The 12195-nt window shown below is 54.0% G+C and overlaps 1 protein-coding gene across 4 annotated transcripts in view; it reads right to left on the bottom strand.

The window, feature by feature from the left end:
* Positions 1–3472: 3472 nt before the first annotated feature.
* Positions 3473–12195, bottom strand: part of SIRPA (signal regulatory protein alpha) — a 43706-nt gene continuing 34983 nt past the window's right edge. For all 4 annotated transcript variants that reach the window (XM_059705752.1, XM_059705755.1, XM_059705753.1 and 1 more), the window contains 2 exons: positions 8370–8409; positions 3473–6064 (listed from right to left, as the gene is read on the bottom strand). In XM_059705752.1, coding sequence (XP_059561735.1) covers positions 5810–6064; positions 8370–8409 — 295 coding nt within the window. In that variant the 3' untranslated portion in view covers positions 3473–5809. The remainder of the gene's footprint in view (positions 6065–8369; positions 8410–12195) is intronic.

Raw genomic sequence — 12195 nt, forward strand, 5'->3', positions numbered from 1 at the left:
AGAGGAGGCCCACCATTGCTGAGCTCCGCTGAGAACCTGGCCTTGGGGTGTGTGTGTGAACATGTGGGTGTGAATGTGTGAGTGTGATTGTGTGTGAATGTATGAGCATGTGGGTGTGAATGTGTGAGTGTGGGGGTGTGAACGTGTGTGTGGTGTGTGAATGTGTATGTGTGGGTGTGAGTGTGGGTGTGTGTGAGTTGACTGCTTTCTGCCCCACTCTGTTGCACAGGGTCTTGATTAGACTCTATTTAACCTTCATGAGAAGCTTATGCGTGCAGACATCTACCGTCCCATTTCTCGGGTGACTAAACCAAGGCAGAGGTGAAGCCGTTTGCCCAAGGCCACAGGGTGAGGACTGTGTGTGCAGCAGCCTCCATAGCCTAAAGCAGGAGGGGCATAGGGTGAGTGGGGAGAGTAATTAAGGGGCCTCAGTAGATGGAGAGATAACAGATAAGTGGCTATCCTTGTGGCCAGCCTTGGTCTCCTTGCCCAGGTTGGCACTTCTTCACGTTTCATGTGCGATTTTGATCCCTGGGATGCTGGCGTTCAAATGAACTCAGCAGCACGCCCCAGCCCTCGCCGGAGCCAGGCCCTGGGCTGGCCTGAGGACAAAGATAAAGCATTGACACCATCTTTAAGAAACTGACAGGCTGGGGCAGGCATCAAAGTTGGGGGGTGGAACCCCAGGGGGACAGGGCACCGGTCTTTCTGAAACTTTGAGGTATAACTTACACACAGGAAAATGCAGACACGTTAAGGATTTTTATATCTGCAAGGCCCCACGTAACCCCACTCAGATGGAGACTCGGAACATCCCATCGCCCAGAGGCCCCTCCAGCTCCTCCCGTCACTGCTCCCTCCAAGGATAGCCCCTCTGACCTCTGTCACCAAGGTTTTGCCTGTTTATGAGCATTTGTTTTCTAAAGCATTTACAATTTTACATTTATAATCTTGCATTCAGAAAACAAATCCAGACCCTGGTCAAACACAGTGCCGTGGTTAACGGATGGGTACAGTGGGACCCCAGTGGGGGCAGGCCAAGCCTTGGGAGGCCCAAGGGTACATGTGCTGGCTGGTGGTCAGTCAGGTGACCAGGACAGCCCTGCTGCTCTTATCTTTGGGGGTGAGGCCATGTGATGTTTTCTGGCTCCTTGTTAGAGTTCAATGCACCCAACACTCTCTGAGGGCCTTGCTGTCTTTCCAGAAACCCCCAGACCCCTACCTGCCCACCCAGTGCCCACCCACACCCACAGGTGCACCACTTCCTGGATGGCAGCCCTTGAACAAGATGCGCAATATCTCTGTGCTTTAATTTCTCTATTAAACGGGATAATCATAGTGTCTACCTGACAGGTTTGTTAAGAGGATGGAGTGAATTGATATATAACTTACTAGAGGCCCAGTGCACGAATTTGTGCACAGGTAGGGTCCAGCTGGCCCGCCCCGATTAGGGCCGATCAGGGCTGGGCCAGCCTGTGGGGGGGCCCCTGGGTGGTGGGCAGGCCTGCCCAGCCCTTGGTCAAACTCCCAGTGGAACTCCAGATCTAGGGGACAATTTGCGTATTAGCCTTTTATTATATAGGGTTATTTGTACAGAATTTATGAGACTGTTGATACGTAGTCGGTGCTTATGTAAAAGTAAAATAAACCTGATCCACGTTTAACTGGTGGGAGTCTGCTAGAAGACACAGGGGCTTGACAGTTGGGCATTAGAATCTTGAGGAGGGACAGAGACTTTTTGGATTACCGTGTAAAGTGGGCGGGGCCTCTGGGTCCCCATGGAGTGGGGGTTCCTATCACTCTCCTTTGCAGAATGAAGAAGCCGGAGGAGGTGCCCGGTAAATGCCATGGGCCTGACTGACTTCCTGGCGGGCAGCAAGAGGGTCACTTGGCTCCTGGCAACTCTCATTTGCCTGCCAACCTGCGGCCCTGGAGATGTGACCTGTGGAGAAGCCAGGCCCAGGTGCTGCATGAAATACATTCCCTGAGTCTCCTTGCCTGGACACACAGTCCTTCATCCCCCACCTTCCCAGGAAACAGAAGGCGCTCCCCGCCCACTCAGCCCTGATTCAGGCCTGAACAGCTCATCCCCACAGCAGCACCCAGATTTCAGAGCCGAGTCTCCATCCCAGCCAAGGTCCTGGCCTGTGAGGCAGCTGACCTCTGGGCCCTGAAAGAGGCTCTTTGCCTCAGGTGCCCGCTCACCTGGACCAGGCCAAGGGCTCAGGGATGGTCCTGGGAGCTTTTATGGATCTGAGTGCAAGTCCCAGCTCAATTAAAGACTCCATGGGGGGATTGGTCAGGGTGTGGTCAGGTCACGTGCATGTCCTGAGCCTCAACTCTCCTTCTCTGCAAAATGGGCATGAGCACTGCTGACAGTGATGGGAATTAAAGGAGGCAGTGGGGAAGGGCCAGGCTCCTCGGGCTCAAACCCTGGCTCTGCGATGGGACACCGGGGAAATGACTTAACTTCTCTGTGCCTCAGTTTACTCATCTGTAAAATATGGATAACAAGAGTTCCTACCTCACATGGTGGTTGGGGGGATTAGATGAGTTAATAACTATAAAGCACTTTGCATGTTACTTACCATACTACATAGTAATAATACATGATGTATTGGTATTAGCTCAGAGGTTAGATGTTGGGGACCGAAGTCAGAAAGCTGGAGTCCCAGCAACATCACTCATCAGCTGGGTGACCCTGTGTAAGTTACATTGCCTCTCTGTGTCTTATTCATAAAATGAGGTCAAGACTATGACCTACTTTGAGTTGTGAGGTTCAGAAGAACGAATCAATGAAAAGTGCCAACTCTCAGGAAGCATGAAGTATTATGTAATTGCCACTAAGACTATTACTATACTAATGGAGGGGGTAAGGAAGCTAACATGTATTGAGCACCTACTGTATACTAGCAGTTGACATGAATCATCAAGGATATTCTAGGACAAGCGTTAGGTTTCTGCATTCGGTAGAGGAGGGAGTGAGGTTCTGTTTGTCCAAGATCCCATGGGTGGTGAGGGGTAACCAGACCTCAGTGTGCAGTTGTGGTGGGAGCAAAGGCCCAATGCTTCTGAAGGACTGCATGTCCCAAGCATAGGGTTTGGCGCCCCGTAAACCCCTTTAGTCCCCAGAGTAACCCTGGCTGGGGGTACTGTTGTCCCCACTGTGCTGAGGATGGACCTGAGTCTTAGAGAGGTGAGTGGTTTGAATTCCTGCAGCTACAAAGTGGCAGAGCCGGATTCAAACTCAGTTGTCTTGTCAGAATTCCGCTTATACTGGTGTCTTGGGCACAACCTTATCCCGACGCCCTCTGAGCCACCAACACAGTCTCTGTGTCTATTCAAAACCCCAGAGAGAGGACCAAACGCCACGATCACTGCCAAGCCCCAGGCCCACATGCGATCCTCCCCCGGCTTCCTGGGGGCAGGGGGACACTCTCAGAGACACAAAGACACGCAGCACCCAGGGGGGTCGTTGTTACCCAGAAATCTTTATTACAAAAATATTTTGCAAGCCAAAAAGTTTAAGTTGCAACTATATACAAAATGGGGCCTGTTTCCTTCCCAGCAGTCTTAAAATAAACTCTCCAAACCACGCTCCTTCCGCACTGTCGTCTCGACCTCTTCCTTTTCCTGGGGTTCGATACACAAGGTAGGAGAATCTCCAGGCTGCCTGCCTGCAGCTAAAACGACACGGTTCCCTTGGCCTCCTTCCCTCACTCCCCTTCCAAAATTCAAAATTAAATTAAATTAAATTAAAATGGCACCAAGAAAACATTCTTTCGAGATTCCGTGTGAGTGTGTGTCCACGTGTCTGCGTTTTCTCTGGGCAGAAGACAAGGAGACGAAGGTTCACAAGCCAACCTTTTGGAATTTGGAAACAGTCCGAGGCAGGTGGCCGGGGCACTGCGCTCCCAGATGCCACAGAGAATCTCTAGCTCGTTGGGCCAACGCTGCCCACATGGCCTGTTGGCTCAGCGCATTCCTGAATGCCATCATGTCAAACACCAACTCACAGCCCCCAGAGAGCTGGGCCTGCGCTGAGCTCCCAGAGTCCCATCTGTAGGCCACGCTGATGGGCAGGATGGGTCAGCTTCTCTCTTGCTCTGCTGGTCTGAGCAGCAATCCCTTGGGCACCAAACCTCCGGACCCCGGCGGGGGCGGAGGGGGGAGCAGCGAGGATTAGTGTCTCAGTTCTAAGAGCTGATCAGTTACACGGAGACCGAATACACAGCGTGTACCTTTTGCTTGCCCTGGGCCCAGCCAGGCTCCCTCGCTGAATTGGAAGGGGGGGAGGGAGGGGGGGCAGAGGACAGTGGGTCACAGCTTCTGCCCAACCTCCCGAGATAGAGGGACAGAACGGTGGGTCAGTCCTGGCCTTACAGCTGCCCAGACTGCTTGTCTGTCTTGGATTTATTCCAGTTTGATCCCAATAGGGTTTGAGAGCAGAAATGGAAGATTTCTCTTGCAGAGATCAGTTCAGAGAGCTGGAATGGGGGAAGGTCGCTAAGGGGTAGGGGGTGGAGGGTGGGGGGAAAGCCAGGCACAGCTTCCTACCCTGCATGGCCCTAAAGTGCTTATGAGAAATGGTGGGGAGGGAAGGCACCTTCCTCTCCCCTGTCCAGGTGAGCAGACTGAGGCATGAGGTCCGGACAAGACCGCAGGGTGGAGGAGGCAGCCTGCAGAAGCACTGGCTGGTTCCGACTTACCGCGCCCGGGGCAGGAAGGCAGTAGGACCAGCCACGTGGCTTGGCTGAGAACGTGGCCAATTTAGCCCCGGAGAGAAAGGAGGCTAAGCATCTCCACGGAGCCGCCAGAACGGAACCTTCTTCCCCATCCGCGGGGCTCTGGGACGTGGAGGAACTCGTTTTCTGCTGTAGGATATTCCCTCCAGGAACCAACTGCTAAACCTCGGACGGCACAAGACCCAACCATGTACTTCAACACATGACAAAGAGCCGAGATAATGCTGCCGTTGTTTTAAGAAAACAAAACAAAACGAAACACCACAGATCAAATTTTTCTTACACCTCAGTTTCAAGATTGCACGTTTCACATTTATCAATAATTTACAGGCGTCCACAGCGAGCTGTTGCTGAGTTAGTGCTAGCTGGAGGAAGCAAGCTCAGGTCTAGAAGGCGAGGCGGGTCCAGGTGGAGCGTCACGGTCAGGTTGCTGGTCCTCATGGAGTCTCGGAGGGCAGGCGGAGGAGGGTCTTGGTACTCAGTCCTGGTGGTGGTGGAGGATTCCCTGGCGGGTCCCCGCCTCCCCAGGGCTTGTGACGTGTCAGTCCGGGATGCAACCTCACCAAGTCTTGGGATGTGGTCCCAGAATTTGTTTTCTGGATTCTCCGTGGATGGGGCAGTTGAATTGACACAGAACTTTTCCCAGAGCCCCAGCTGGATGGTGGTGGTGGTGGTGGGAGGAGCAGGTGAGGTTTTCTCCGTCCTCACCTTGGAAGATCAGGCTGCAAAGCATCTAGGAGGCTGTCAAGAGTCGCCAAGACCATGGCCAAGACCCTTGGTTGACGGAGAGAGGCATGAGAATTCCTGGACCCCTGGCAGCTCCGGCCAGTTCCCACGTGGGTTCCCCAGCTGGTCTGGCAGCATCGGCCTCCATGTGTGGCAATGTCGGGGGGCTGTGGCCACCCTGGAAATGCTAGAGAGCCAAGCGGGTTGGGGAGACAAGATCCAGCCTCATCCTGGGTCCCAAGACCTGCACCACCCCGGCCCTCCAGGAACTGGGGTGTCTGCCCCACGGGGGACAGGAAGGCTCACGGGCACAGACCCAGAGACGACCGAGGCCCCGTTCACTTCCTCTGGACCTGGACGCTGGCGTACTCCGAGTGAGATGGCTCGGGCTTGGGGGCCGGCTGCTTGGGGGCCCGGTTGAGGTGGACCATGTCCAGGTCGGCATAGGTGAGGGTGTCCTCAGGCGCGGGCGGGCGGGCGGCCTGAATGCTGGCGTATTCCGTGTGGTTGTTGGACTCAGCGGCCCGGGGGGCCGACTTCTTCCTCTTGGGCAGGTTCAGGTCGGCGTATGTGATGTCATTGTTGTCCTGGGTCTGGATGGGATGGAGAGAAGGTCACGCTGGCGCCCCTACCTCTCACCCACTCGTCAGCACCAGGTCTGGATGCTTGTTTCCTCCCCTGACTCAGCCGCAGCTCACACCCAGCTCCTCTCTGGCCAAGGTCACCTGCCAGCAGCCTTCCCCTGCCAATCCGCCTCCCTCCCTCCTCACACAGCCTGAGGATCTTCGAAATGCCACTGTGGTCGCCTCCCAGGCTGACTCAGTGCCACCTCCTCCCACCGTTCTGTCCTGCCTTGTCCTCCTCCTCCCTCTGCCTGGAGTCCTTCCCCCTCCTTCTCCTGGTGATGACTCCAACCCACCCTGCACATTTAAGAACAAGCATGGCTTCATCCTGGCTGGGTCCAGACCTCCTCTGTGCTTCCGCAGCCCGTGTTTCTCCCTGACAGCACCCACCACCCAGGGCTGTGTCTGTCTGGGGTGGTCTGAGTACATGCTGATCCCCTGGGGGGGGGGGGGGGACATGCATTCATTTACTCTTTTAGTCAACAAATATTCACTAGGGATTTGTTCTGATGCAGAAACCAAGGCTGACACAGAAGAAGCTTGATTGGTGTTGAATGAACGAACAAATGAATGGCAACAATTTCAGCCTCGCTCGGGGTGCAGCTGGGCACCGGGAGACAAGGAAGGGCGTGCGAGAATGAGACCAGTGGGGAGGGCGGTAAAGGTTCTGCAGTCAGAAGCCTGGAGTTCGAATCCTGCTCCTGCTCTTTCTAGCTGAGAGGCTTTGGGCAATTTACGTCACCTTCCTGGGCCTCAGTTTCCCCATCTGTAAAGTGGGGATAATAATCATATCTATCACCAGGATCGCTGGGAGGATCGGGTGAGATCAACCAGGGAAAGCTCTTAGAATGGTGCCTGGCACCCACTGGATGAGCACGCTTGTTCAATAATGGCCACAATTATCAGCCACCCAGCAAACCTGAACATCTATCTCCCGTGTGCTAATCTTATCACTCGCAACCTTGGCTTCCTCTGTGCCTGGCACCCATGCTGCAGAGCCGGAGAGGAGCTGCCGGCAAGGTAACTCTGTTTGGTGCATGATAACCACCACAGATCTCAGTTCCCGATGGCCATCAGCACCATGCCACCACCTGGGTGGCCCTATCACAGCCTAGCTTGGTCGGAATGATGTACCCAGTTTATAGGTGAGCCAACTGAGACCTGGGGAGGTTAAATCAGTTGGTCAAAGTCACACAGCTGGAGAAGAACCAGTCTGTTGGGTTCTAAAGCTGTGGTCTGACCACACAGCTCCTCTGTCCCAACCTGCACATTCACACTTCTCTCTAGGAAACCCAACCCTCGCAAGGGCTGGCACCTGGCACCAGGAATCCCAACACCAGGCTGCCAACGCCACCAGAGCTGGGTTGTGAGTGCCCTGCTCACTGCCCAGGGTCAGGCACATAGTAGGTGCTCAGCAAGTCTTTGCTGACTGAATTTTGTTCCGGTTTCCTTGCTCAGTTCTTTTTACCATCATTCTTTCCCCGGAAGGTTCTGGAAAGAACTCCAGAGGTAAAATGACTGGAGAGGTCAGGGCACTGGGGGGCCGCACTGGGCCGGGGAGCAGGACACAACATGTTGGCCTACAAACATCATGTCTGTTAGCAGCCCTGATTCTCTCCAACAGATTACATCTACCATGATGACAGCAGCCAGGGAAATGTCAAGGACAGCTGGCGTGCACGCGTTCCAGGTTCAGGGCAGGGCCTGTCTTGTTACAAGACACAGGGGAGCCCTTTGCCTCCAAGGGCTGACAGCATCAGCCGGGAAGGAGCAAGGCTGGGTCTCTCGGAAACAGGCCAACTGTGCTGCCCACGAAACCTCCTCGGCCACGATGAGGAGACGCTGCCAGCTGGAGGAATGAATGGCACAGGGTCTTTCCATCAGAAAGACAGGCTCTGGCAGCCCGTGCTGCTCGGTGTGAGGCAGCAGGAGGAGCCAGGAGGGAACCGGCAGGGGCTCCTGTTGGAGGGCTGGCCTGGGCAAAGGCCTGACTCCATTGACATGGAGCGCACTGTGAAGGGCGCCCCCTGGAGGTGTGCAGTGGGGGCACTGAGGCAAGGAGGTGAAGGCAGACATCCTGGCTGGAGTGGAGGGCGAGAATGTGCAGAGAACCAGGGGAAAGGGAGGAAGGGATGTAAAGATCCTCCGCCCTCCGCACCCTCCCTCCCGCCCTGGGAAAGGAGTCTTAATTTAGAAGCGAATCTGCCGCTCCGGCTGGTGCAAGAAAATCACACCATCGAGTTTCCCAGGAAGGGCACCTCACCAAGGACTGTACCTGGGTTATTTCTCTGGCGTTCTTCTCGGGCTCATGCAGCCTAAAAAGGAAAGAGACACACAGATAAAAATATCCTCCCTATCTCAAGCGCTCATGTAAATTGATAAGAATAACATTGAGGTTCACTTCCTATGGGTGGAGGACATGGATGAGTGGTTCACAAAAGAAACAGCTGCTTATCAAGTGTTTGGACAGATGGTCTGTCTCATAAAAAAGGGAATTTGAAGCAATTTTTAAAGCTACTCTATCAGTAAGGATCTCTGAAAATTATAACACTTGGTGCTGGGGAAGATATGGTGAAACTGGCATCTCCATATATAAAAGCCCAGTGACCAGAATGGTAGAACGACCAGAACGACCAGTGGCTATGACGTGCACTGAGGCAGCCAACCAGCCTGATCCAGGCCCTGATTGGCCCCCAACACCCCGATCAGGGGCGGGCTGGCCAGCCAGCTGCCCGCAGCCCCTGTCCCCCCGCCAGCCTGGCCCGATGGGCTCCCAGCCAGATCCCACCCATGCATGAATTTGTGCACCGGGCCTCTAGTTTTCATATATTGCTGGTGGGAGGGGCAAATTGAGGCAGCCCTTTTGGGAAGCAGCTTAGTTAGGCAAACCAAGAACTTGGAAGGTGTCATCATCTTTGGATTCATAATTGCATTTGGTGGCGGGGGTGGGGGATTCAAAATATCAAAAAAGCTGTGTGCACAGAGGCACTGGTGCAAGCAGGGTGGGGGAGGGAGCCACATCTAACAGCTCTGCCAGGGGGGACTGCCTAAGGAAATTAGGATAGACTCGCTGATAAAGATTTAAAAGGTTTATGAAGAAGTTTCTGTTTTTAAATTATGAATGATTACATTAAAAGATTAAGTGAAAAAACAAAATTCTCAGTGGAATGATCTTAATTATGAAAAATGTGTGGATAACACTGGGAGGAAACAGTAAAATGCTAACAGCAGTGGTCTTTGGGTGGGATTTTTTCCTCTTTTGAGTTTCCCATATTCTCCCACTGTTCCATATCATACACATCTAGGTTTTATCATTAGAAAAGAAGAGGGCCCGGGCTGGTGTTCTCAGTGGTTAGCGCGCCCACAGGCTGGATTCTGGTCAAGGGCACACACCTTGGTTGCAGGTTCCTCACCCTGGCTGGGGCACGTGCGGGGGCAACCAATCAATGTGGGTCTCTCACATCCATGTTTCTCTCCCTTTCCTCTTCCTCCTTCCCCCCTCCCTTCCACTCTCTAAAATCAATGGAAAAAATACCCTCCAGTGAGGATTAAAAAAGAAGAAGAAGAAGAAGAAGAAGGAGGGGGAAGGATCAAGTGTCCCGGTTAATCAAAGAAGCCGTTCATGCGCTTGATTCTGTAATTGGAGGCCATGGCCTGGCTCACTGCAGGGTCACAGTCAAGGTGGTGAGCAAGTCAGAGCCACTGGTTCCGCAGGAGCGGTATATATTCTCAGGCCACACTCTGGGGATTAGCCTGGATAATGTCAGAAGCGAGCAATGGGGCTTGGCCGCGGGGTCAGTCATGGATTTAGCATGAGTGCTTGGCTCAGAAAGCAGTTCTGGGCATGATGGGCCCCACCTGGCCACAGAAACGACCCTCCAGGAGCAGGGACAGCGTCTGGTAAGGAGGGTCACTCAGCTCTATCCACATCCCACCTGCTTCCAACCCCCCGGGGCTCCCAAGGTCTCTGGTTCAAGTCCAACTCATCACCCTGCTCATAAGCCCCATGTGGTCTGGCCCCTACTGCCCGCCCCCTCCCCACCGCCCCCCGCCCCCCCGGCCGGCCGGACTCATTCATTCCCCTGCCCTCATTTCCCCACTATCCACCCACCAAATATTTCGAGAGGACTACTTGATACGACACACTTTAGGTGTCAAGGCACCGTCCTTGAATGACCTTCTTAGCCACTTTTTTTGGTTAACTTGTGCATCATTCAAGACTCAACTGTGGTGTCATGTCCTCGGGCCGGCTGGGCTGAGCCTGATGACAATTTCAAACCTCCTTATGTGTGTTCCCGTCTGGTGTATGTGTCTGTCTGTCTGTCTGCCTGCAGTGCGTCCTTACCGTACGGGTGCTCAAAAGTGACTGGGAATGAATGTGAGTCAGACTGCCCCAGGGCCTTTGCACATAGTCCTCCTTGCCTCTTCATCTAGTTCACTCCTCCTCTTCCCTCAATCCCTGTTTCAAACAGTCCTTTCTCTGGGAACCTTGCACTGAATCCCCCAACTCCCCTCTCGGAACACTGGGTTCCCTTCTTTCGGAGCAGTACTCCGGACTGGAAGAGATTTTCCTTTGTGTGCGTGCGTCTGCCTCTTCTCTGGCCTCTCCTATCTCTGTGAGCGGAGCTGCCATTACTCAGCGCTGTGCTCGGGCTAAAGAGGTGGGAGCCATCCTGACTCTCCTCTTTCCTCCTTATAACCCATGTCTGAGCTGCATAAGGCTTGCTGACTCGGCCCCCAAAATACACATCAAACCCAAGCGCTCCATCACCTCCACCCTCCCAGCTCCCTAGATTCCCGCGGTGCCTCCTCCGTGTTCCTGCTTCCCTTCCTGACCCTCTGCATACCATTCTCCACATGTAAAAATGCATACATGATGTCGTATCACGTGTCTGCTCAAAACCCTCAACCCTGCAGTGAGTATCCTGACAGGCGAGGCCCACATGGCCTGCCCCCCAACTCCCATCTCTCTCCCCCTGGCTCACTCCATTCCAGCTGCCCTGGCCTCTCCATATGCATGAACGTCTCCAACTGCTCCCGCCTCGGGCTCTTGGCATTGGCTGTTCCTTCTGCCGGGCCCGCTATTGTCCCAGATAACCCCATGGCCCATGACTTCCCATCCTCCAGCTATCCTCTAAATGTCACCTCCTCAGAGAAGCCTTCCCTGATCACCCACCACACCCCATCTCCTACTCGGCTCTGAGCCCAGCTTTATTTTATTTAGTCAGCATCTGCATCGCGCTGTGTATTAACCTCCCGGCTTGTCTGATCACCTGCTTCCAAACCGTGGTCTCCATGTGAGCAGGCACTAGGCCCATCTGTTTCACCACTGGAGCCCTGACTCCCAGTAATGGGCTGGTGGGGCATTAGCACGCGGTAAATATTTGAGGAATGAATGAATGAATGAATGAATGAACCAATGTCTGTCCCAAGTGCCATGAAACTGGGCCTTAGTGTCACTTTTGCTCCCCTTTGCAATCTCCCAGCTTAAGGCCTGGCACTGAGCTGGGCTCAATAAGATGAATAAATGAAAGAATCAGGGAAGCCCTATGTATTCCAAGAATAAACGCAGTGAATGTCTGACAAGTGAACAAATGGCCAACTGAATGAACCCCAGTGCCCAATTAAGAGAGCAGACACATTCTGCCGTCGGAGCTGGGGAAGATTACAGACAGTGTTCTGCCTGACGTTCCTCACCCAGGAAGGTGGATATCGCCAGTCCCTCCACCGGCTCTGCAGCCTGAGGGGCGCTTTGAGCTCAAAGCGGCGGCATCCCCCGTGGCACCCTCCCCGTGGTGCGCAGTGCTGCCCACACCAACGTCCTCTGGAAAGCGTCTGATTCCAGCCGGCCCGGCGGAAGCGGCTGCTACATGGGAAACCACCATTACGGCTCGCTAGCTATTGCTTTGGTTTAGAGAGATGAAAGGGAGCTAGCGATCTCCGGGCTCCCTGGGTAGGCTCCTGATGGAAAAATAAAAAACAGGCAGAAAACGGCTGGCTGGCTTCTCTGGGGAGGAAGAAATAGGCAGCGAGAGCACTGGCGCAGACAAAGAGCGTCAGCCTCGGTGTGGAGACACGGGGAGGGAGTGGCGGCGCCAGCA

Source organism: Myotis daubentonii, chromosome 8 (assembly GCF_963259705.1).
Source record: "Myotis daubentonii chromosome 8, mMyoDau2.1, whole genome shotgun sequence".
NCBI classification, from domain to species: domain Eukaryota; kingdom Metazoa; phylum Chordata; class Mammalia; order Chiroptera; family Vespertilionidae; genus Myotis; species Myotis daubentonii.